This window comes from Callospermophilus lateralis, chromosome 12 (assembly GCF_048772815.1).
Source record: "Callospermophilus lateralis isolate mCalLat2 chromosome 12, mCalLat2.hap1, whole genome shotgun sequence".
NCBI classification, from domain to species: Eukaryota; Metazoa; Chordata; class Mammalia; order Rodentia; family Sciuridae; genus Callospermophilus; species Callospermophilus lateralis.
This window is the reverse complement of record NC_135316.1, coordinates 71,861,293-71,888,307: the sequence shown is the minus strand read 5'-3', so window position 1 is coordinate 71,888,307 and position 27,015 is coordinate 71,861,293. Positions and strand designations below refer to the sequence as shown.

At 39.6% G+C, this 27,015-nt stretch overlaps 1 protein-coding gene across 3 annotated transcripts in view; it reads right to left on the bottom strand.

Moving 5' to 3' along the window:
* The window catches only part of Lrch1 (leucine rich repeats and calponin homology domain containing 1), a 181,717-nt gene that overhangs the window by 48,984 nt on the left and 105,718 nt on the right, over positions 1-27,015 (bottom strand). For all 3 annotated transcript variants that reach the window (XM_076871935.1, XM_076871933.1, XM_076871934.1), the window contains exons 3-9: positions 24,498-24,624; positions 14,970-15,075; positions 10,057-10,193; positions 9,105-9,232; positions 7,825-7,888; positions 4,544-4,649; positions 2,163-2,287 (exon numbers count right to left, since the gene is read on the bottom strand). In XM_076871935.1, the coding sequence (XP_076728050.1) occupies positions 2,163-2,287; positions 4,544-4,649; positions 7,825-7,888; positions 9,105-9,232; positions 10,057-10,193; positions 14,970-15,075; positions 24,498-24,624 (793 nt within the window). The remainder of the gene's footprint in view (positions 1-2,162; positions 2,288-4,543; positions 4,650-7,824; positions 7,889-9,104; positions 9,233-10,056; positions 10,194-14,969; positions 15,076-24,497; positions 24,625-27,015) is intronic.

The window sequence follows — 27,015 nt, the reverse complement described above, 5'->3', positions numbered from 1 at the left end:
CATGGGTGATTCGCTTCCTGAAATCTTTGAATCTAGGGAACTTCATTTTTCTGAAATAGCATGTTTTTCTTTACTAACCAATATCTCCTTTAAAATTTATATTTATTGGGCCTGACTGTAATCTGATGGGAGGATTTCAAGTTCAAGTCTAGCCTTATTTACTAAGACCTTGTCTCAAAATACATAAATAAAAAGGGCTGGGATTGGGATGCAGTCCAAGCACCCCTGGGTTCAAACTCCAACACAAAAAACAAACAAACAAAAAACTTTAAATTTAAGCATCTTTGAAATATATTTTTCAAAATTTCCATCTTTAGGGGAAATGAAGGGGAAAAAGCCCTCTAATTTTCTATGTTTTCCTGATTGAATTCTCCCATAGAGCTGATAGACAGTGGTGAAATCAGGAAGAGTCTTGTGAGAAACACTGGCCTGTCAGTGATGTGATGAGATTTGTATTTCAAGTAAAGGTTTGGTGGCAGAACGTGGGGTGTGTGTGTGTGTGTGTGTGTGTGTGTGTGTGTTGCACGCACACTGCACACAAGGTGGTGCAGATGGGAGGGGGCTCTTACAGCCATTAACTTAAGAAACAATGAGGCTCAACCAAAGCAATGCCCATGGGTCAGTGGAGATGGAAAGCAGAAATGAGTCTCGACAGGTTAATGACAAAGTAGAGACCCAGAGTAAAGAGTTAGCTTTCCTGCTTTATCCTTCTCTATGCTTTTGTAATCATCGTTGATGGTCATATTCCACACACATATGGCAGGTCCATTATTTTTGTCTTGATGGCTTCAGCACACAGGTCTCAAGCAGTTCTCCTCCCACTGTCCTCGAGGGTGATACCCAGAGATGCTGGTTTAGGCTAGTCCAGCCCTGCTAACAGGCTCCTCAGAGTCTGAGGAGGGTCACCTAGAGATTCCATTCTTGGCTTCAGCATAGTAACTCAGAGATCAGCACCTCTCACAAGCCACAGTGACTCTATTTCACCAAAACAGGAATCCTCAACCCGAACCAAAAGGATGGGCAGAACATACCAGGGCATCTAATCAGTTCATCAAGTAGCTGAGCCTGACTGCAAATCAGCACAGGCCTAGTTTTTCTCTCCTCCCTTTTTCTACCAGAATTAGGGCTTCCTGACTCCTTGGGGACTTCACTGCCCTTTCAACACTTCAGGGCAACTACAAAGTTCAGGAACACATGTCCTTGGAGTGACCTATCCACAAAGGAAGAGTTACCTCCAGATTTTAAGTCTCCACTTCTCTCTGGACACTAAGGACATAGCAGGTTGTGCATCCTTGATCCAAAAATCTGAAATCCAAAATGCTTGGAAGTCTGAATTTAATCTTTCCCTTTTTTTGGCGGTGGGGGCGGGTACTGGGGATTAAACCCAGGGGCACTTTACCACTGAGCTACATCCCCAGCCCTTTTTATTATTTTGAGACAGGGTCTAAGTTGCTTGGAGTCTCACCTGCTACGCTGCTCAAGCTGGCTTTGAAACTGTAGTCCTCCTGCCTCAGCCTCCCAAGTCACTGGGATTACAGGTATGTGCCACCACGCCTGACTGAAGTCTGAAACCTTTTAAAGTTCCCAAATCTGAAAATTTTTGTTAATAAAACTTTGGATTTCAGATTTGGGGATTAGGGATGTTCAACTAGTAAAATCTATGCAAATACTTCCAAATCTGAAAACCTCCAATATCTGAAACACTTCTAGTCCCAAGCACTCTAGATAAGGGATACTCCCTCTGTATGTCAAGCTAAGTACTCATCTAGAACATACTGAGCAGCATGAAAATGTTTCAGCTTTTGCTGAGCGAGTGATAATGGCAATTCTGGTAAGTTGAGTGATAATGGCAATTCTGGTAAGTTGATTAACTTTTGTGATGCAGTGAATAGTGGAAAAACTGAGCAATTTCTGAAAACAAACCAAAACAACACAAAATCCATATGCATAAGCAGGTAAACTCAGAGACATACCTGGCGAAAAGCAGTTCTGAATGTCAAAAAATAGACACACTGAGCTTTGAAAAGATGTGCTGGAGGCTCCAGGCAGGCCACAGCAAGTGGGACTTTGAAGGTGATGGATTGGAAACCCTGAACTTAAGTTCTGAAGTGCCCAATAGAAGAATGCGAGTAAGAAAAATTAATTGATCCTCAAAACCTTACCTTAATATAGTTCATAAATCCCGAATGAAGAACATCTGCCCCATCAGCAAACTGGTCTCTTTGTTTTCCTGAGTTGTTGTCCCCCAAAAGGGAAGGCTCTGGTGGAAATTCCTGATGAAATTCCCCTATTAGGGAAACACAGAGAAAGGAAGAAAGCATGATTTCGTGACAGAAGCATAAAGCACAGCGATCCTCAAATACATCATCTAATTGTTTTCACCTCCTCTCTTAGCTATTATGGAAGTATAGGAATGACCCAGATTTTCTTTTCCCTATAGAATCTGAGGAAAAGAATTTTTAAAAAATGGGAGAGGAAGAAAATTAAAAGAAAGTCTCCAACTGAATTTACAAAGTCAAGACCTCTTTGTGGCTTGGTTCATCATGAGAGAAACAAAATTTCCTCTTACTCTTTTAAGAAATTGAAAAAACAAATTATAAAATAGGGCCTCTGTGTCCTCTTTTGAGTAATTGTTTCAAATTCCAGGTTCAACAAATATTTAATTAGCAGCTGCTAACTGGCAGGTATTATGCAATACACTTGGGGGCTTACAAGAATCAGTCAAATATGACTCTGTCCTTAGGAAGCAGATAATCTCAAGGAAGACTGTGGGACAGGACTAGACAAGAGCCGCCAATCCTAACAAACAGAAATGACTGCAAAAAAGCCCCACAGGGGGTACAGGCATGTTTAGGTGGGGCACAACCAAGAGGAACATGTTCCAAGGGATGAGGGAGAAGCAAACGAAACAGTATGAGGAACTCTTCTGACCAATCTGAAGACTAAAAAGGATTCTCCTTCAAGCACTCACATAGCCAGCAAGATACCCTCACCCAGAACAGGTTGGAAGAGGGGCTCCGTAATAGCAGATTTCTTAATCCTTTAATTTGAAAATTCTGCCTAAAATACCCTCCCGTTTTGCATAATGTCACAGTTTTGCCTTCATTAATACAATGGTAGTTATTAGGCAAGGAAACAGTTCTATTTTTGGACAATGTATGGTTCCAATCATAAGTTTAATGCTAGTCTCATTACGTGTAATGCTAACCTTAAGTGCTGAACTTAAAAACCTAAATCCAAGTAGTAGAAGCAAACATCAAAATTTGAGTAGCTTTAAACAACTCTCTCATTATCAATGTGAGCATGCTTAAACTATCACAGAGACAATCTGTATATTAACCTTGTTCTTTATTATTCCTGCATCATGAAACCCTTTGTGCCACAAATCAGAAAACATCAAACTTTAGTATTTTCCCTAAAAGACATTGGGTAACAGTCATCACAATAATGTAACTTGATATGAAATTAGTTACAAGGATTTTGAAGGTTTGCAAGGCCTCCATGTTTAGTGATCATTTTATGATTATTAAACAACAACAGAGCTGGGCATGGTGATGCACACCTCTAATCCCAGCAACTTGGGAGGCTGAGGCAAGAAGATCCCAAGTTCAAGGCCAGCCTCAGAAATTTAGTGAGGCCCTGAACAACTTAGCAAGACCGTGTACCAAAATTAAAAATAAGAAGGGCTGAGGATGTGGTTCAGTGTTAAAGCACCCCCAGGTTCAATCTCCAGTACCAAAAGAAGAAGAAGACCAATTTGGGAGCTATGAAGTTCAGCAGTTACCTAATCAAATTGCCTCATCTACAGGGGAGAAAATTAGAGTCAACAGTCTTGTCCAAAGTCAAGAAAGTTCCTGAACTACACTAGCTACCCTCATGTGGAGTTAGATGTGGCTGTGAGCTGAAGTCTAGCTTGTAAGTGAGTAATAGACACCCTCCCACGCCCATTACTAGCAACAAACCCCTGCCAGCTAAGCTCCATATTCTTTCCCTTCTGGTTTAAAACAGAGGAACATGGAATCTTAGTCCTGTATCAACAAAAGAGAGTCACAGGACAAAAGAATGAGTCCTTGAATCAGTGCTTGGGAGTGGAGTTGCTTGTACATCACTAACTCACTAACTCCCATTTGGACTTAATTTGGATTGTGTTAAATCACTGAGATTGGGGGATTTTATGTGTGTGACAGTAGCTAGGGTTGTCCTAACTAATATATCTACCATCCCCAAATTTTCTTTCCTAAAATGGATTTAAAGAATCTTTTGTAAATCTTCATGATGTGAATAATTCTACTATTTACTGTAGAAAGGGGTACCGGCAAGTTACTCAAACTCTCTGACACTTGGCTCTCTCCTGTATAAAATGGAGATGAGTAGAATATCCATCTCAGCACTCTGAATTTTAAAGATCTCCTTTCCAGATGAACACAATGCCTGAATCAGGGGAAATGTGCAATAAACATTAACTATTATCACTGCCACATTTGTACATGTGTTATTTTAAGCATAACCTTAGAAACTTGAAAACAAGCACTCTCCCTCAGACCTTTATTGGGGCTAAGGCGATGGCACGGGTCCTCCTTGATGATCTGGTCTTCCTCCATGATATTTGACATTGGCACATTAAGGCTAACCGTGTCTTCATCAGAAGGCTGAAAAGATACAGCACACAGTTTCATCCAAGTGAGTTTTAACAATGGAAAAAAAAAGAGAACACTGTATTAAAACAATATCCTGTGATCCTTGCAAACATTATGTTGAATAAGAGAAGTCAGACACAAAGGACAATTCTACCTGTGGAAGTTGAAAACCAGAATACTGCTCCATGGCATTTGAACTCAGGATAGTGGGTGTTCTTGGGGTAAGGGTGGGTGCATGAGCCGGGATTTCTGGAGTGCTGGAAAAATGGTGTCTTGCTGTGGAAGCTGGGTCACTAACACTGATGGTACGCATGCACTTCTCTTACGTATGTTCTGAGCGAACTCTTGTCAGCTACCTACCTTTTTCTAAACTAAGACCCATATTAAGGGTACTAAAAAGGACTATGTAGTATCCAAATATTATAGTAATTCATAATTATTCCTAATAATATATAACTTAGGCCTTAGTCCAATCAATCACTTTAATAGTACTTACACTCTGAGACCTGAACACAAGGCTAATTTGCCAAAACTACATGTGAGTTTCACCTGGCTAGCCATAAAAAGCTGGCTGTGAAGATCTGTGACAGTATCTTATTTACTCAGCCTACATTTTACATGTGACATTAAGCTTCAGTTTATCTCCTTGGTTCAGGCTGAGGAAGCTGCGCTATATATAAGAGCCAAACAATGGCAGTCATTAAAAAGGAACATGTGGGCTGGGGTTGTGGGTCAATATAGAGCACTCACCTAGCACGTGCAAGGCCCTGGGTTCAATCCTCAGTACCACATAAAAATAAATAAATAAAATAAAGGTACTGTGTCCAACTGTAACTAAAAAAGGAACAAAACAAAACAAAAAAAAAAAAAAGAGGGCATGTGTTTGGTGATTTTCAGAACAAAGCTTCAATGTAGTTATTGGAGTTAGTCCTCCCTTTCCCACAGCAGTTGATGAGGTTTATTCAGAAAAGCTGTCACAAATGAAATATGGGCTGGATGCTGTGGTACAAGCCTATAATCCCAGCAGTTCAGGAGGCTGAGGCAGGAGGATTGTGAGTTCAAAGACAACCTCAGCAAAAGTGAGGTGCTAAGCAACTCAGTGAGACCTTGTCTCTAAATAAAATACAAATTAGGGCAGGGGATGTGGATCAGTGGTTGAGTGCTCCTGAGTTCAATCCCTAGTACCCCCAACAAAAACAAAACAACAACAACAACAATACAAAAAAAACAAATTAATATGGAGGCTCATTAATTTTCCTGTCGCCATTTCTCTGTTGCTTTTTAGTAAAAAGGTTTCTAAGTCCCAGGGATCAGAAATCTCCCCAGAACACATTTCAGGTGATTATGACCTGCTCCTAAATTCCTGAGGCTAGGACCTTTAGAGTTTGTCCCTATTTACTTTTGGACACATGAGCAGATTGTTTGGAAACTGGTAGAAGTGAGCATACACTTCATTCTTCAAACAAATGTTAGAGGACCCCACATGTTCTTGCTTGTTTCTCTTAAAAAAATAGATTTTTAATTTCTTCATGACAAATGCAAAAACAATCAGACAATAATAATAGCTAAAGGAAGGGAATGAGAAGTGATTCCTGAGGCCCACAATGAAATCCTAGTGGAGGAGGGGGTAACATAGTTGCCAAAGAAACAAAAGAACAATCCATAGGAGAATGAAAAACTTCTCAATCCAACAAATTTCTTAGAGGCATTCTTAGGTAATAAGACTATAGTGTGAGAAAAGAAAACATCAAAGATAAGTCATACATTTTATTCTGCAGAACATAATCCTTTCTACAGCCTCTTTTCCCTCCACCACCCCTATCTTAAAAATTTACCAAAATTCCAAAGATATGCATTGAATTAAAGGGAAGACAATAAATCCTTAGGTTCCTCTTAGAATGATATTAGCATCCTACTTAAGCTAAGAGTAACAGAGGAATAATGAACATCTTTGAGTAATGTTTTATTAATGAATTTAATTAGCTTTAGAAGGGAGATAGAGGATAAAGCAGAGTCTGTTTTAATTTAATAGAAATTAAGTATAGGGAGAGTAGTTTCTATAACAATGGTCCATTTGAGGGGCCTTATGAGTTTTAATAAAGCCAAAGGGGATAAATTAAAATGCAACTTAGAAAGCTATGTGTTTAGTATGCTACCCCACCAGGGAACCCTGGTCAACTATTAATGTGGCTTTGTGTAGGCCATTTTCTTTTACTAACCTTGGTCTCCTTTTTCTGCTAACTCTTCTTCCTTTCAAAATGTTCTGTATTCAAAAAACGTTGAGCAATCTTACTTTTTTTTTTTTTTTTTTAATACACTGCTTTACAGAGCGTTTTTTGGAAAACAAATCCAAAAACCTTAGCTACCTATTAAACCACAAAGATCTGAGAACTGGGGAAAGGCTCCTCTGGAGTCACACAACAGAAATGTGATCTCCTTAGAGAGGTGACTGTCCTATTAGGAACAAATTCTTCAAAGAGGATCATGATGGTTCAGGACTTAATTACTATAAAATCTCACTAACTTCCCTCAAAAAAAAGGAAAGAGTATTGATGAGCTTCCCGGACCACATCTATCCCTTCTCATTCTCTCAGTGAAGAAGCTCCATTTAATGGTACATTAACGTAAGACTTGGGAGGGGGGCTGTAATACAGGATATGAGATAATAAATGTATTAATGAACAGTGATCTGCAATCACTAGAGAAACTTTAGCCTGTGAAATCTCTTAGCTTACAAATTAATCAGACTTTTATTCAACTAAACGGAACACAATCTGTTTCAGGAAAACAGTTATTGTTGTCAAACACTGCTACTCATAAATGCACTCCCTATCAGTAAACTACTAAAATGCAACATATACTTGACTTCTTCACATTTATGCATCCATATAACAACGTTTTCCTAAGTTCACTTAAAAATTAGCATATTTTAAAAGTTCTTCATAGATACTTGTATACCATTTAGTCATTTCATAAATATTTATTAAACATTCAAGAATATTCCAGGTAATATGTGGGAGTGGCTAATATCTGCATAGCCCTTAGAGAATTTCAAATTGCTTTCACAGAACATGATCACATAGTCTCATGCAGATGCTTGAAAGTCCTTTTCCAGAAAGGAGTTTAGCAAACATGGACAGATATATCCAATAGCACAGAAGAAAAAAGGTCTGGTCACTAGCTTTACCTCAGTAGCCGATAATCGCTTATCTCCATTATCACTTCCAACTCCCGAATCAGAATCCTTCTTGCTGGGATAGATGTCAACAATATTGAATTCATTTAGGAAAAATTAAAAGCACAAGTCACACCAAGATATATAAATTATATTCTAATAGTTACTTTCCTATACAAATTTGTATTATTATTATAAGGCAACAAATCAGCCTAGTATTAAAGATTATAAAGACAAAGACACTACAAAAATCATAGATTTGTACCACCCAAAAATACAAGAGAAATTCTTTATGTTCAGTTTTTCCCACTCTTAGACTTCATGATTCTTTGAAACAGTTACCAATTTTCTTATTTATTCCAGCATATAAAAAAGCAGTAAACTGTGTAACTGTTTTTACCTCTTAGCTTACAAAATGTTTTCAAGAATTCTGTATACTTTTATTTGGTGATTATATAAACTTGATAGAATCTTTACAAACATAAAATAATGGATACATACTTGAAACATTACTTGAAAATACAATTAGGGTAGTCTTTTAAGTTGCCCTGTTTAGGAAAAATTGAGGAAAAGACTTCTGCAATGGAGACTCCTCTGAAAGGACTTGTATTTCTCCAAGTGTGTTCATTGTGGGAATTTTGTTTGGAAGGTCATTTGGAAGGTCAAAGCCTGATTTATGCTATAAATGACCCAAGGACATGTGAAAGGATCCCAACACTTCCATTTGAAACAGGAAGTGGCAAAAAACTACACATTGCTTTTCTGAGAAACAATTTTTAAAAAGCCTGTGTTCTTCTTAACAAAGTTCAGAAGGCACACTGAAAAATCAGTAATTGTTAAAAGGGCATGTCTGAGCTTACCTGACTGATAAGTAAAAAATGCCCACATTTAGGGGCATTATAGATCTTACTTATGTGTACCCATACACTACTCAGGAAGGACTGATTATTGATTAGGAAATGAAAGCTGAGATATTAAGAGATGCCAAAACATTCTCAACAGCTTCAATTTTTCTTATTCCAGTAGTTTCTGAACTCTGAATTATAAAGTAGAATTGGGTGGTTGAAGCAAATAAATTTTTTGTTGGTTACCTGAACAGGCTTGGCCTAAGCAAATTTTTTTTCCCTTTTTTTTAAAAGAAATAGATTTATTATTCTGATTTTAAAATAGCATAGGCTCAACATGGGGATTCGATGGTGGTCACCAATAATGACAATAGGCAATAAAGCCCTCAATTTAAATTCAGATGGGAAGCCTCCTAGATGTTTTTCTGAGTGAAGGCATGGACTCACCTGTCTTCAATATGCTGGTGTAAGTGAGGCCTCTCCATGGTGTGGAGATAAAGGGAGTCAGTTGTCTTAATCTGGCACGCTTGTATGCTCAGATACTTAAATATGTGCACTTTGCCCTTTGTGCAAATCTACAGAGAAATTAATAAAGAACATTAAATTTTTAATGACAAAGCAAATTTCAAGTACCAGATACATAACCACATATTTTACTTTTCACAATTTCAGTTTATGTAACAATCTAACGATGCACACTAAATTGGACCTTTCCAAAACATGTAAGGATTTGGGGAATCATTTCTACAAATTCTACTTTGACTAAAAAACCATGCTCAAGAAATTCCTGACTTTTTAAAAAATTAAACTACAAAATTCTAACAGAGATGTATTTAAGTATAGCGTAATAAGTATAACAGATAACTGGACTAGCAGCATTCCAATAACAAAAGATGATAAAAGCAGAATTATTTTCAAGCCCATAAGGAAGCAATTAACAGTTTATAAATAATTGAAGGTTTAAGAACTTAAGTCATTTGAAAAATGACTAAACATGAAAACATTTACACATTTACATCCGAAAGAACTTCTACTTCTTATTGTTCTTATGCTTATATCTGAGCTTGAGCCCTATCTCTAAACAATCAATAATCCGTTTTTAAGATGTTTAAACTTCATTTTGCAGCTATGATTCAAATGAGGAGCATAGTACCCCTTTTGTAAATCACCTGCTCCATGAAAAAGTTTGTAAGGTATGTATACGTGACAAAAATCAAATACATAATTCTGGAGCTGGAACAGTCAAAATAGTGAGTCAAATGCAGGTAAACAGATTGGATTCCGCAGAAGGCAACTTAGCATAGTCTGATTCACCTAGGGTTTCATCTTTTCAGATTTGGCACTTGCTTCTGATCACATCTGATACAGTATTATTCAGCAGATAATGGAAGTGGCTCACCTGAGCTGGCGGGGACTGCAGGGGATTGTTCTCAAGCAGCAACACTTGCAACTGCTTCATCTCTCTAAAGCAGATGGGAATCACCAGCACTTTGTTGCAGGAAAAGTCAAATTTTACCAAGGGAAGATCTACTAGTTCTAAAAGAATAGAAAAAAAAAATTTTTTTCAGAAAACAACCTAATCAAATGGCTAAACATTCTCAACTTAATTTTCTTTTTAGTGGGAAAAAACATCACTTAGCATAATCAAAAATAAGTCGTGTATTAGGAATACATAGTATGTATACCCAGAATTTCATTAAATGGGAAAAAATCTTTCACTGGGATCTCTGTAATTGTTGTTAGTTCTGGTAAGAGCTGAAAACACTTGATATTTACAATGTCTATTGTTTAAAAAATCCCCCTCCCCTTTTTTTTCCAGCAAAAGAATCATGCAAGCCATGTCACACAGGATATGTTTGTGTTTCAACTTTAAACTGTTTTCAAGTAATACTTGCTAGCACATGAATAATATGCTAATTACAGAATATTCTTATCTATTCAATGTATCTGGGTTGGCATAATCCCAGAACTAGTTAAAATAAACATGTTTATGTTTCTTTTAAATGGATTTTATCAAATGTTATCTAATTTAGGATTTTTCCAATGGGCCCTATAATTCGGATTTGATGAGGCTTTATTCCACTGCTTTTTAAGTCCTGTGTAGCTCTGCTAACAAGATGGAACATTATACTTAGCTTAAAATCCCCACCCAGTGGCACAGTAAACACTCAGTAATTTCAAGCATTCAAACCGACATTGGCAGCTGCTAGAAACAAGTCAAATGTATTCCATAGAGCAAAGAAAGGCTGAGCCACGCCAGAATCCTGGGTGATGCCCACAAATCACTGAGCACTCGGTCAGAGGCTATGGGAGGTTCACTCCAGAACGGGACTCCGGCACTCTTATTATGGGATTCTAGGTGCTTTAAAATATTCCAGCAGTTCCAAAGTGAAGGAGGGCAAGAGCCAGATAAAGAAAAGGATCTAACACACAGAGAGGAAGAATTCACACTATATCCCCCTGCCTCCACCATGCCTGAGGGTTTTCACTTTACTTGGCAACACAGCTTAAAATTCCACCACCAGAGATTTCCCTAGTCAGGAGTGTCTTCTTCCCAGAATTCATCACGCTCTAGGAGTAGAAGGGACTTTCCTTTTTCATACCTTAGTGAATTACTTAGTCTTAGGCAAAGGAGTGGCAGGACTGAAATTTTAGAAGGAGGCAGGAGCACACTCAACTCTCAGGTCCCAGAATCAGGTCCATGATAGGTGAGTTATGTAGGAAACTCAGAAAGTGTATTTTTAAAACAGAGACCCCTGGGCCAGAAGCCAAGGAATTTTTATTGCATATTGTCCTTAGCAGTTAGTTCATTGCTCAAACACAGCTCTCATCTGGACTCACAGGAGGATGAGCACCTCAGGCCACATTAGTCATGGAGGTCATTTGGATGAAGGGGCGGGGAGCAGCTGACGTGGAGAGAGAGGTAAACCTGGAGGACTTGGAAGCACAGAAATGAAAGGAAAGTTTAGATGCACACACCCCCGTTTCTGTTATACTAGGGATTGAACCTGGGGTGCTTTAACACTGAGCCACGTCCTCAGCCCTTTTTATTTTTATATTTTGAGACAGGGTCTCACTAAGTTGCACAGGACCTCACTAAGTTACTGAGGCTGGCTTTGAACTTGCAATCCTTCTGCTTCAGCCTCCAAAATTGCTGAAATTACACGTGCATGGCACCATGCTCGTCTAGATGCCCTTTCTTCTCCTAGTTCCTAAAAATGCTAAGAATGAGGGGGATTACAACAGAGAGCTTCCTCCCTACTGCAATGCCAAGTCTCACCCAACTAAGGGTATCCAATCAGTGGCAGAATGTAACAGGACTCCAGATCTTTGCCACTTAAAATGAAAACCCTGAAGGATAGACTAAAGGGCTAAATTCATGGGAGAAGAGCAGGATGTAACTTACAGGGAAATAAACAAAGGAATGACTCGATAATGATGATTTTCTTTCCTTTAGTTTCTATTTGGAATGCTGAATTTCTGTAGCAGCTTTGGAACATGAGAACTTGACAAGTTTCCCAGCAATGAAATGAGGGACTGTAAGGACAGTCCAAAAAGGTTCAAAGAAATGGAGAAAGATAAGGAAGAAAAAGGATGAAAGAGGAGAAGAGGGAGGACAAGAAGAAGCAGGAGTAGTCCCATTTCTCTCTCTCCACTGCAAAGAGGGGCAATGAATGGATATTTTAGCCCTCTGTTCATTCTGGCTCCAGAAAGAACAAAATATGATCTCCTCGTTGTTGCATAAAACCACCCCAAAATTGATATGTATAATTAGGCCACAGAGTTCTCTTTTTCCCCCCTCCTCAAATTGAAAGCATATGAGGAGGGGTTCCCAAAGACGACACACATGTAAGTAATATGCACAGTTCCTAAAGCCCGAAAGCATTATCAGTGCTATTCTGTCAACAGAGTTCTCCAGAGTGAAGCAAAAAAGAAACTGGATATTCAGGAAATCTTTCTTTCTTTCTTTTTTTTTTTTAAACAAGGATTTTCCAGGAAACTAAAGATTTAGCTTTAAATCTATTTTTAAATTATCAAAACTGAGAAAACATAATCATGGAAAGTAGAGCAATTTGTGACTGATCTTTTTAGGGAAAGAAATATTTCTCAAGTGAGAGAATAAGAAGGGTGAGAGGGGGGCTGGGGCTGGGGCTGTGGCACAGTGGTAGAGAGCACTTGCCTAGCACTTGCCTAGCACATGTGAGGCACTGGATTGATCCTTAGAACCACATAAAAAAATAAATAAAACAAATAAAGGAATTGTGTCCAACTAAAAGATATAAAAATTGAAATTAAAATTTTTTAAAAAAGGAGAGGTGAGAGAAACAAAAAACTAGATTTTGCAGGTGTACCTTTTCTCCAAACACTCTAGACTATTACAGCAAACTGTAAAATGATGTCATTCATTTTTTCTTTTGGAAATCAGAGTTCGATTTTTTGTGATGCTTTCACAAAAAATAAGCGTGGGGGATCCAATTTAAAGGAAAGTTTTCTTTCATGTGTGAAAACGGATGTGTATAAATTTGCTCTTAATGAAAAGTCTCCCATTTGTAACTTGCATAAGCCAAGAAAAGCTTACACACATTCAAAAAATGTGACTGCATGCTGACAAGATGAAAAATCACTATTTTTATATGAATGCATCTCAAGTAATAAAGTAATAAATCTTACACTGGGATACTTTCTAATTCTACTTCTTTAAAATGTAAATCAGCAGGAGAAAGGTGGGAGATGGCTGGTGAGCCCCTGATCTTCCAGCCATCAAACACCATGCATTTTGCAAAGTTGTCGTCCAGGACTCCATGAGCTCTGTTCTCTTGCCTTGAAGAATGAGGCAGCTCAAGCCAAAGATCAAGATGTGGGAAAAGGACAATAAAAAAATCAGGTAGCTCTCAAGTTGGTGCATTAATGTCAAATGAACCTGATACTTACCACTTCTAAACACCTGATTTTGGTTTCATATTTTTTTTGTTTTATTTTTTAAGTTATATATAATAGTAGAATGTATTCTGACATATTACACGCATAAGGAATGTAACTTCTCATTCTTCTGGTTGCACATGATATAGAATTACATTGGTCTTGTAATCAGATATATTTTTAAGTTTATGTTTGACTATGGGGTATGTCTAGATTCCTCAAACCAAAACTATGGAAAGCAAGGTGATCTTTGAAAGTGAGCGTGTGTGATTCAGCGTTCTGCTGCTCATCTATTCCTTCCTGACCCAGGCCCAAACCCAAATTTGAAATCCATATCCACTACCCACAACAGGGCTGCTTTCAAGCTCTTAATGTACAACATAGCTAAATGAATCTTCTTTTTACATGAACCCTCGTACCATACTGGAGGGACATGCTGAAGAAGCCCACAACTTCCAGAGCAGGGCTGTCTGAGGGACTCTTCATGCTCAGGGCCAGGAAGACCCAAGTCTCAATGCTGAGGCTAAGGGACCTGCACGGTGAAATTCACCAAAACTACCAGTGACCAAGGCTCAACCCTCAGGGGTAGCACCCTCACCAAGAACTGAATCTGAATACTGGGGTTCACAACCAGGGCTCCCAGATCCCCAAGGCTAGAAATCTTGCTAGCCAGGTTCTGCAGGATCCTTCAGGTCTAAGCGTGTCCCCTAAACTATTGGCTTCATTTTCCATAACATCACACATGTATCCAAAAACAATTCATGCTGCTGCTATTACAAACGGTTGGCTTGTGTGCCCCTAAATCCTAACCCTATATCAGGCTATAAATGTATTTGGAGACACGGCCTTCAATGAAGTCATTAGGATTTATCCCTTGGTGTCATTGTAAGAAGAGACCAAAACACAGACACACACAGAATCTCAGACTTTTGGCCTCCAGAATTTAGAAGATAAATTTCTGTTTTTTTTTTTTTTTTTTTTAGTTGTAGATGGACATAATATCTTTATTTTATTTATGTATTTTTATGTGGTGCTGAGGATTGAACCCAGTGCCTCACATGTGTGAGGCAAGCACTCTACCACTGAGTTACAACCCCAGCCCTAAATTTCTGTCTAGGGTTCTTTGACAGCAGCTTTAGCAGACTTATAACCCTCCCCGACCCTCCACAACTATAGACAAGGGAATGTTTGTTACTGTGGCCCTTGATTTATGAAGTTACAACTTTAACATCCCTTTTCGGTCACCTGCATGTGAAATTCAAATGATTACTATTAATAGGCATACACATGAAATAAGACGCACCCTCTTCACAAAAGTAAACCGAAAAAATAATAAATGTCTCCCATTTTCTTCACCTTACCCTCCACCCCCTTTTTAAAAAAAATCCTTACCTGGTGGCAAAACCTTCAGGTAATTCCTCCTGACGTTCAGCTCCCGTAGAGACTTGAGCTGGCCTATCTGCGGGGGCAGCGCTGTGATCTCATTGCAGCTCACATCCTGCATGGAAAGCCAGGAGAGAAAGCATCAGCGCCTCTCTCCAGGAAATCAAGCATTTTGTGTAAATACTTCTTAGGAACCTTAAAGAGCTGGACAACTACACAGGTGTCTCCAGGTCCCTAGCAAGTCAGGCTCAGCACAGGGAAGAAAAAGAAAGTTCAGTTTTAAACACTCTTGGGAGTGGGGAAAAGGGGAGAAAGGAAGGATGCTAAATCTGTAGCTGCTTCTGCCACGCTTGCTTTCCACATACTTTCATTTAAATCTCACGACAAACCCATGCAACAGTATTACTAGCCTAACATTTATAGATCAAAAAAATGAGGCTTGCTGGCCCAAGGCCTGCAAGTATCCTCCATGAGAGACTGGCCCAGTATTAAGCTGGTGTGTCTTGGTGCTTCTAGATAGAAGAGACAACGTCTTCTATCTTACAAGTTCAGGAATATGGATTGTTTCAGCTTAGATGTGTTATCCCCCAAAAGCTCACATGTGAGACAATGCAGGAAGGTTTGGAGGAGAAATGATTGGGTTATAGCCTTAACCTAACCAGTGAATTAATCCCTGATGGGATCAACTGAGTGATAACTGAAAGCAGGTGGGTTGTGGCTAGAGGAGGAGGTTCATTAGGAGCGTGGCTTTGGCTTTGGGGTATATATTTGTATCTGGTAACGGGAGACCTCTGTCTCTGCTTCCTGATCACCATGTGAGCTGCTTCCCTCTGCCACACTCTTCCTCCATGATGTTCTGTCACGTTCCCCTGAGAAATGGAGCCAGCCTTCCATGAACTAAGACTTCTGAAACCATAAGCCCTTAAATAAACTTTTTATTTCTTTTTTAATGTTTTAGTTGTTGATGGAACTTTGTTTTATTCATTTATTTTACACGGTGGTGAGAACTGAATCCAGTGCCGTGCACAGGCTAGGCAAGCGCTCTACCACTAAGCCACAACCTCAGCCCTTAAATTTTCCTCCATAATTTTCCTGGTCAGATCTTTTAGTTGCAGCAGGGAAAAAGCTGAGTGAAACATGAATGTACTGTCTGGTGCTTATTTATTTAAAATAGGGTTCTTAACAAATGGCTGACAACCTTATAGCTAATGAGCAAGACTGTGGGTAGGAAGATTTTGAAGACTAATGCCCTATTCACCCTTGACTGGAACCACATCTTGATACACCATAAAATGGGATCCATGACTTGATAGTCTTATATATCCTTATTACCTCACTAATCCTACTCTGTACCTTCTCCTCTCCCCAACCCTGCTCCTCCTTCAGTCTGGACCACCGCTCTCTCTCATTGGTTATATATGGCAACCAATGACCTCCTGACTGGTTTCCATACATCGCTCTCCCCTTCAGATCCATCCTTCTCAGAGCTGCCAGGGCACACATTTCATTATGGTGTCTACCAGCTTAGGTATCTGAAGAAAGTTCCAGCATCTACAATGGGTCTGTCAGTTCCTCCCTTGAATCCTACATTCAAGCCATAGGGTCCTGATTTGCAGTCATCAGCATGTGCCACTGTTTAGTGGTCCCAAATGTATTCACACTATTTCCCTGCCTGATGTCCCTGTCCACAAAAATGTCATCTTGTCCCACTTACTCATCTTTTAAGACCTAATTCGACTCTCAACCTCCTCTTTGAAACCATCCATGAGGTTCCCCTCCCCTCTCTCACTCTGATCCAACACCTGAAAGATGGCCCACCTTTCCCTCTGTGGTCCCATACACAGTGTGTTCACTGGCTTTGCCTTCCCCACTGTGAGATCCTCAGCATCCTCCTGGTGTCTAGCACAGTGCCCGATATAAAGCAGAGACCAATGAATGCTGGATGAACCCCCGAAATCCATGTATGCTGACACTTCACGATGTTGTAACTCCTTCTGCCTTTTGGCTGGGAGCCCAGGATGCTCCAACATACTTACTTAAATTCCAAGAAGGCCCTCCTTGGTATTGGAGATATCCAAAGAGAGAGTCACATTATAAATGCTCTCCATAAGACCATGTTTTTAAATATCCCACTTTACTTTGGAACCCACAACCCACCCCTCCCCAACTCACCTTTGAAGGCACCATGGCCCGTGTATCAAAAATCCATTTCACTTTCATTCAGATGAAATTAACTCATCACTGAGATTAACTCATCCCCTGCAGCTCCTGATCCCTGTTAGACCAGGGCTATCCACTGTCAGTGAGTCCCCACCCTCTGACTATTTCATCTACAAGTCCTCAGGCACCTGTCACGATCATCATGATGCTCAATAGACGAGAATGAACAATATTGTTGCTGCTAAAAGAGAACCATGCTGCCAGCCAAGAAGCCTGAGTGCACAGGTGTCGTGGACCCACTGTAGTTCTCTGTCCTCGGCTGCTGAAGCACAGCGGTGGGATGAGATGGGTTAGGAACACGAGGTGTTCAGTGGCATCACCCCCAAGCTGCTGCACTGCTCCTGGTCCAGGACAGTCACACACAATTTTAAGAAAAACACTCCCAGTGTTTAAAACAACGCGACTCCATGAGCACTCCCCTGAAGAGGGAGGAGTGGACAGGAGGCCAGGACAGAATGAGGAGGTGGCACAGGATCCGTCACAGAGGTCGGCAACCAAAGCCTTCCATTGAAAGTCGCACCTTTCTTTGCCTGAACTAAGAAAGAAACAAGCAAGAGGCACCATTCCATTCCCTTTTAAAAGACTCCAGTGGAACACAGCAAGCCCCGGAAATACGTGTCAGTAAATCATTCTGCTCGACCCCTACCTGCCAAGGTCACTTGGGTGATCCTGCTGGTGGTGGAGGTGAGGGTTGTGGGGAAGAATTACAGGGAATCATTTTCCATCTGTAGAGAGAATTTATGTTGTTGGATTCTAAAATAAGTTTCATTCTTTTGATAAGTTTTATGAATGACAGCAGGAGAAAGACCCTTTTACAGATCACGAAAATCACTGATTTTGAATGTGAAACTGACAATTTTCAGAGGTTTCAAGGGCATCATTAAGAAAATCTTTCTCTCAAAAAATAAGGAGTACAGAGAGGAATGCCGCGACACGCGACTAAATCAGTCAGGGTCACTTCAGGTGAGTTGGGCTGACACTAAGTAATCACACAGACACAGAAAATACCTTTTTCTTGGAGTTCAGTGACGGCTCTTCTGTCCCGGCTCCCACAAAGGAAGCAAGGGAGGTAGACAAAAAAGAGAGCTCTGAGTGCAGCCTGAAGCCATATTTATTATGGAGAAGACACTTGAGAGAGTTCCACCCAAATGAGGCAAGTGATTTGGTTTCAGGGGGGTGTAGCCCAGTCCCATTGGGTGATGCCCACACACAAAGCTGTTCTCCCGCTTAGGGGAAGCCAGTTCCACACTTCCATCACTTAAGGCTAAGGATACGTGCTCAGGTCCTATTCAGACCGAGGAAAGCAAGGAGATAACCTAGACATTTAGTCAGCATATGCACAGCATGAAATCTCCTGACATGAAACTCACACTTATTCTATTTTTTAGCATGAAACACACACAAACACACACACACACACACACACACACACACACACACACACCCCTTGCACTTTGCTGGTCATTCCTGAGTTGACCATGAAATCAGGGTAAGCCATCTCTCTAAATGTAAGTTAATTTTTCCAACATGTATTTCTGACACAATGGCCTCATCAAAGAAAATTAACTTCTGTCAACTATATTTAAATACTCACCAGCAGGAAAAAAAAAACAGTTACTTGGTAGACTTAAACAAACAAACAAACATTTCCCATAATGATAAAAACAAAATTTTCATCTATATGATAGGACATCTGTAGACAACTTGAAACACAAAGTCCAATTGTCTTTTCAATGTTGAAGGACACAGGGTAAAAGCCAGATTATTTTATTAGTACAATGTACTCTTGGTTACTTCCTCCACTGACAAAATAATGGGGAGACATTACCCTGGCAGATCTAGCCCATAAGGGAGATAAAGACTTTGCATCATCGTACAATCAATATTGCAGAAAACAGTGCAAAACTCCAATCCCCACAAGTCATTGAACCTTGTCAAATTTTAAGGAGGTTATGAATTTCATCACAAAAATAAAACCCCATGGGTAATTATGTCTTAATTAGCTGGAGAATGAGGAAGAAAGAGGAGATAATAGTCTAGGTGTCTAGGGATAAGATAGTACAGTTTTGAAAATATGCAAAAAATATTTCTAGAATGGCCCCATTTTCTAGAACATTTTGGTCCAAATTTAGTCTAGAATAAGTTGTGGATTTTTATTTAATTATCTGATGAAGTTATATTTAGGAAAATAAATTTTAAAAGTAAACAACACTAATGCCTGACACTTCTGCAGTTAGTGAGGTTATAAATTCCAGGCTCGCTTACTTAATTATCAAATGAATTAATTTTGAATTTTCTATTATCCCTAAGCTATGTCTTTAGAGAATAATTATTTCAAGCTTCTGTGAAATCAAATCACCACATATTTAATGTTACCATATTACAAATAAACAAGTAGATAAAGAAGAATCGTGAACATCTGTTAGATGTATCAATTTCATTCTTTTTGATACAGAAATAAATCTAATTATAAATTTAAAAAAAGCTTAAGTTTTTCATGAACCAGTCTGTCCAACTTTGTTATTCTCATAAAAAACAAAATAGAAAATTCTGACTATGATTTAAACTCTACCTATTTTCTATGGGTTTAAACATCATGTTTAAAAAAAAACCTTTGGAAATTAAGGTTCTCTCTTTGTCACAATAATGGAAGTCTTACATTTTTGTTACTAAATGCTAATTGCTAATGTACCTTCAGAAGGCAAAATGAGAAGGATTTATAATAACAGAATTAATTCAGGAATTATTAGCTAAGTGATGCTCACTCATTTGAGAATACAATATTTCAAAAAAGACGAGAAGTGTTTTTACAGCAGTAGCATCTAATGAAAACCATCATAAACACTGCGTCAAGATGATCCTGGTTAGAGCAGAGTCCAAGGAGACCAGGCGACACTGTGGAGTTGCAGGTGGCCTCTTACTAGTGACTTGCTCTGGCATTCAGGTTTTCAAAGGCTTAGTGCGCTGATACTACTAGCTTAAGTAGAATTTTTGGTAATAAATTCTCATGATCCCATTAATGTTCTGACAGGAAATGCAAGCTATTAACACTCCACTCGCCTCCTGTCATGTATCCATGCCCTTCCATGAAAATCCCTTCAGTATGGCTCAGTGAGCAACTTCAGGCATGGATTACCTTCTCTATGCCTATAAAATAAAAGGGAAGCTTTGAACAACTAATTTTCTCCCAACATCAGGAAGACCCATTTCTGATATCTGAAATAATGAAAACACTTTAGTCGAAACACAGATATCTTGACTTGTTAACAACAGGGAAAAAAAAAAAAAGAAGAAGAAGAAGAAGAAAGAAAACCTCATTGCTCATGGGTCAGAACTTTAGAAAGAAGAAAAGTTAACATGTTCACTTCAATACAAATACATTTAAATACAAACCACCTTCAAGCAACCTCTGGTATGATAAAGAATCTCAACACCAGTGCCTCTCTCCAGTATAAAACTCTACTTCATACCCCTCCATGTACCCACAAACTCATGCTCCACACTGAGGCTCTTCCTAAGAAAGACAGAACTGGAAGCCACAAAGGGGCCTCAGCAAGTTTAGGGTTTCCTACTGTCCCACAGGAACCTCAGATGTTAGAAGGCATCTCCAGAGACCAGGAATGGACAAATGGTTAGGGAGGACACCTGCATTTACATCGCCTTTACATGCTGCAGTTTGGAATGCTATGTTTAAAAATAATCAAGAAGTCGTTTTCCTCAGAAGCTGCTCAATACATCATGTGTCTAGAATCAATCTTTGAATTCAAACTCCCCACACTATCAAACATTTCATGAAAAATGAATAACAAATAGTGTGTCTGTTGAGGGCCAGGAAACACCTTCCAACCAATTATCACTTTTGGATGTCAAAGTAGGTTTCTAAATCCATGATATTTTGGATCAGAGCTAAAAGACATGACTTTCACCCACTGTGAGCTCGTGGAGCCCCAGTGGACTCCATGCACATAAAACCAGAGAAACTCGTAGATCTCTGGCAAATGCCCTGAAAAATGCTCTCAATTTTACTGTGCTCTGCCTTAGTGTGTTGATCTTCACAGCTGTTACCTCTAACAAGAGACAGCACCTCTCACCAAATACCTCATCCCTCTGCAAGATTCCTCAGTAAGAGCCAGGTTTCCAACATGTTCAGAAGGATTGGACGGTTAAAACGAGATTTACTTCAATACAGGATAAGACTACAGACCCTACCTGATTTGGTTCCACAGTAAGAAAATTTTCCAACACAAATACCATTACTATGGACTCCAGGGAAAGAAATCACCAAGTGCTTGCAGCCTAGAGAGGGTGACAGTGGCTACACTGCGGTGTGGGCCTCATTTTTTGCAGTAATGGGGATTGAACCAAGGGCCTTGCACACATTAGGTGAATGTTCTACCATGAAGCTACATCCCCAGCTCTGTGGTGTGGACTTTAATCAGACAAACCTGCTTCTGACCCCAGTTCCACCATGTAGCCACATAGCTTTGGGTACGTCATTCCTAAACTGGCCATTTGTCTACAAAATGTAAAAATGATACAGGCCTACCTGGGCTATTTTCAAGATTCTATGAACTATTACAAGTCATACTCTAGCAGATTACCTGAAATAAGGAGGTACTCAGTAAATGTTAGCATTTTACCTCCTCCCCTCACAGAAAATGCATGCAGAGACTGGCTTACAGAGCAGGTAAGAGAGCAGGTAAGAAGTCATTTGGAGTGGTCAAGGCCAGAGAGTTGTACATTATTCCCATCAGATACGACCCTCACAGAACCAGCTCGAGAGAACTAAAAATTCCACAAGATTTGCACCCACGGGCAATGTGGACACACCACCTGGCCAATGTTCTTGGTTCAAAAAAAGGACATCTCATAGGTGGCTTCTTCATGGGAAGAGAATGACTTTTTTTGGGGGGGGGGGCTGGGGACTGAATCCAGGGTCTTGTGCATGCAAGGCAAGCATTCTACCAACTGAGCTATATCCCCAGCCCAAATGACCACTTTTTGGTATTCCCTGACAATATGAAATGGCTGGGGATTGACTACACCGGGAATGCTTTTTGTTTTAAGATTATAAGGTAACTGTGATATAACTAAAAAGGTAAGATAATGTTCTCCAAATTCACTCCCTTCCCAAAATAAGAAAGGACAACTATTTTCCTGTAGATGGCAAGGTATTCTATTCTGGTTTTGTTTTTCAAATGGACATTAAACTCGAATGTTCATCCACACTTGGAAGAAAAGTGTTTACAAACCAGTTTTAGATACTCTGAGTCTGATGTAAAATTAAAAAACATTTTTTTCCCAAAACAGTTATCAAACAATGCCAAGAGACTGATAAGCTGAGCCACCTCCTCAGCATGTTGCACTAAGCTCAAACATACTGCCTCCATGAGGATTCTGTAACAAATTGGTAATCTGTGACTATAAAACAGAAGCTTCCTGCTATAATTCAAGAATTGCTTTAAGTTCTGCAGGGAGTTTTTTATTCCAATTGATAACTAAAAATAATCTGACATGGTTACCTATAGTAACACCACTATTTTAAGCAGATATCAAAGATAAATGAGAATGGATGGAAAATAATCTTTTTTTAGTCTGTGACCTTAACCAAGGCCAGTCACTTCCTTGTGGTTAAATAATGTCAACTTATTAACTTTTCAGCTACTTCACAGATAAATGCTTTTTACAAAGAGCACTCTTGCTCAAACACTGCAGACAGCAGAGAAGAAACTGGATAGGCTTGACAGGGCCTTCTCTTGTCCTGCCTAGTGGCTACTGAACACCAGAAATGTGGCTGTCCAACCTGCAATGTGTTGTCAATATAAAATGCATGTTGGATTTCAAAGACTTGGTGTGGGAAAAAAAGAAGTAAAACATCTCAGTATGTTTGATGTTTAATAATCTTTTGGCTATGTGGCATCACATAAAATATTGTTAAATTAACTTGCTTCTTTTTACTTTTTTAAAATATGGTCACTGGTACATCTCAAATCGCCTTTGCTGTTTACTTTTCCACTGGACAATGTTTGGTGAAGGTATTTCAGCTTAGGTGACCACTTAGCAAGGGCGACCTTCCATACATTGCTGCTCTCTGATCTGGGTGTCTTCAAGAAGTCAAGAACTTGTGGCTGGAGATATAGCTCAGTTGGTAGAGTGAATGCCTCACATGCATAAAACTCTAGTTCAATCCCCAGCCTCCCCCACCGCCCCCCCCACACAAATAGAGATCAAGAGCTTGGACTATATGCCTTTTACAATCAACTGTGAAGCTAACATTCTAGAACTCGAGGGGCCTAGAGTTAGTGCTGGTGGAGAAAAGTCACAAGATCTGGGAGAAGACAGCACAGGAATTAAGGTGCAGGGTACCCTTGCCAGAGTGGGGCACAGGACAGGGGCCTAAGAAAAGCTCAGAGTTCCTTAAACCACACTCCAGCTCCAGTGCCAGGACTAGAGGCAGCACCGCTCCAGACATACCAAAAATCTTTACAGACTCGTGGTACCCTGTTCTTTCTGTCCTCTGACTTAATTATATGCCTTCCTATATTCTGGCCTACTAACTTATTTGCAGATTATTTCTTTGGGTTAGCCATAATTTTTCATAATTTGTATATAATCTGGAAAAATTATCTAACTACAATGTGATAACCTGTCAACCTCAGGAAGTATAAATTCTGCAAACTTCAGGATCTGCGTAAACTACAGGAAACTTATAAACTTTAGGAACTGTGTCACAGCAAAGCCACAGGCTGCTGGCGTCATGTCACCCCATTTAATATCCTTATAACTGCACTTTAGCAACCTAGCTCTGCTATGGATTGGATGTGGTGTGTCTGAAGCTTAGTCCCCAGTTTGGTGGTATCAAGAGGTGGTAGAATATATAAGAGGCGGAGCCTGGTGGGAGGTGGTTAGGTCACAGGGATTAACACAGTTCTCCTGAGATCCCAGTAAGCTCCCATGAGAAAGTCCTTATAAAAAGCAAGAGCAGCCCTCCCGCTCTCTGGTTTCTCATCTCACCATGCAACCTATCTCTCTGGCATTTGCCCCCACCAGCTGAATTGTGATGAGCTGAGAGGTCCCTCACGGGAGGAGGAGTGGACGAGGACACCTGATCTTGGCCATTCAGCCTCTAAAACTGTGAGCTAAATAAAGTTTCTTTCTTTATAAAGGGTCCCATCTTGGTTGTTTTGTTATAACAATGGGAAATGGACTAACAGAAGCTTCTCCTTACTCAACTGTAGCAAAAAGTCTTTTAGAATACCCTAATAGGTCATGATTGGTCAACAAACAAAAAGAGCATCTTAGAAATCAGTAACATACCAGCTCCATTAACTGTTTGAGCTGACCTATCTCTTCTGGTAGTGATCCCAGCTTGTTGTTACTTGCGATTAAGACTTTGAGAGGCAGACCACACAGGCAGGCAGGCAGGGCAGACAGCTGATTTCGACTGTAAAGACAATACAACAGAAACACACATAAACAGAAAGCCCACTTCATACTATCTGTGAACATGCTTTTTAACAAGAAAAGAAAAAGAAACCATCTGAGAAGATATTTTCCAAATACAAAAATCCAAATACATTCTCTGGTAATAACTCAAATTACAAATACAGAAGAAAACAAAATACAGTTTTTAAAAAAAGAATGGAGAGTGGTGGATAGAAACAGATTGAATAACAATACCAAAAAACAATTAAATAGGGAGAATATATTCTAGTGTTCTACAGCACAGTAAGGTGACTAGAGTTCACAACAATGTATTTTATATTTCAAAATAACTAGAACAAAGAGTCTGAAGGTTTCTAACACAAAAATGATAAATATTTAAGGGTAGGGAAATACTACCTTGATTTGCTCATTATATATTACTTACATGTACTGAATTATCACACTGTATCTGCCAAATATGTACAATTATTTTGCATCAATTATAAATAAATAAATGGGCAGTTCTAAGAGATGAAAAGATATTGGATCAGTACAATATAGGAATACATATATATGTGTAAGCCACTTTTTCCAACCTCTTCCCCACACCAAGCCCTTTTTTCAGCTTCCAAAAGAGAAGATAGTTCTCAGATTTTCTGATTTATTTCCCCTAAAAATCTGTATATCGTGTGGCTGCAATTATTTAGAACTTTTGTGTATTGTGCACACATGCATAAAGCTTCAAAGATTGTGTTGTGTGTATGTGTGTGTGTGTGTGTGTGTGTGTGTGTGTGTGTTTGCTAGGATGCATATTTGTTTACATGTAAAAAGGAGAGACAGATTAGAAACACACCTAAACATTACCAGTGCTCATTCTGGGGTATAAGTACAGTAGGTGGTTTCCATTTCCTTTAGTATATTTTGCTGTCTTTCAAAAAATTCCTACAAGAGCTTCTGTAACCAGGAAAGAAGCATCTTAACAAGGTAAGATGTTGCATCGGTCCATCTGTTTGTGGAAACTCACTGATGTACATTTTGTGAGCACTTCTCTGTATGTATGCTTAACCTAAGGGTGTGTCTAACTGTGGGCCTTCTCCTGCCAACACCCTGATACCACTCCTATTCCAGGTAAATACCCAGGTAAATAAGTTTGGGCAAGAAATGGTACAGCTGTATCTTCACTCCATTGCCCAGATCTAAATACATACATACATACACACATAAAATAATAAATTAATTAAATAAATAAAAGCTATTTCTGGAAAGGGGCAGAAGAAGCGCTTTCTCTATAAAAGCCCAGTAGAGGGAGGAGGAGATTCAGAATCCTCCTGGGGGCGGGGGTTCCTAGCACTGGAAGGACCAGCTTTAGGTCCCTGGTTGCTGGGCTCCAATGAAGTTCTTCTGGTCACTGAGACAACGGAGGGGGGCCAGTGCTGCTAGCCTGCCTCTCTCTGTCCTCTCATACTCTTCCTCCTGTCCTCTCTAGCCTGTGGGGACCCAGTGGGACTCTTTTGCTGAATGAGCAGTCTTTCTGGTACCCAGTTGAGAGGGCTTTCATAAGGCCCCGTAGAAAGGAGCTCTGGAAAAGAAAGCTCAGTATTAAAAGATAGCAAGTGAACAAGTTCAAATCATAATTTGTTGCTATAAAATAGGTGTTAATAGACCATTTCACAAAATGATTAGCAAATAACAATGTTAGCAAGACAATTCTATTATTTTGAAGCCATATTTAAATTTCCTCCTAAAGAGAGGCTCATTGGAAATACAGATTAGTATTTTCAGAAATTTCTACAGGATTAATAATTACAGACTGAGATACTCCTTTGCTTTCTTGCTTTGAAATGCAGCATGCAGCTATTCCCAGTCTCATTCGCTCGATGCAGGCATCTAATCTGATTAGCAGATCTAGGACTGGGAGAGTCATTCATCATAGCAGTGGAGGCAATGCAACAAATGACGGCTCTGCTCACTCCGGCTTACTCTCTCTGGAATTCTTCCAGGGTGGACACTAATTTAATAAAATAAAAATTCAGCCTGTAGCCACTTTCATGGGGATGAGTGCTATTTACATTAAAAACTGCTGAAGGCATAGCGTCTCCCCCACTTGTGCCCCATACATTCCTCCCATTCACTGAGTTGATTACCTGTGGACTTAGCAAATCCACCATGCCAAGAATTTCGTCATAATACAAGATGTCATAGACCTGGGGCATACTCCTTCCACTTCATCCATCTGTTCCCTCAGCTGCCACTTCATCTATTTTATCACAGGGTGTTCCTGTATTTCTTGCTATTTCCCTAATAGATAAAGGAAATACACATGCATACAAAACCCCGTCCATCTCCAGTGAACACTTATAAAGGAGAGGGGAAACTGCATCCTCTTTAATCCTGAACCCACTCCAGACCA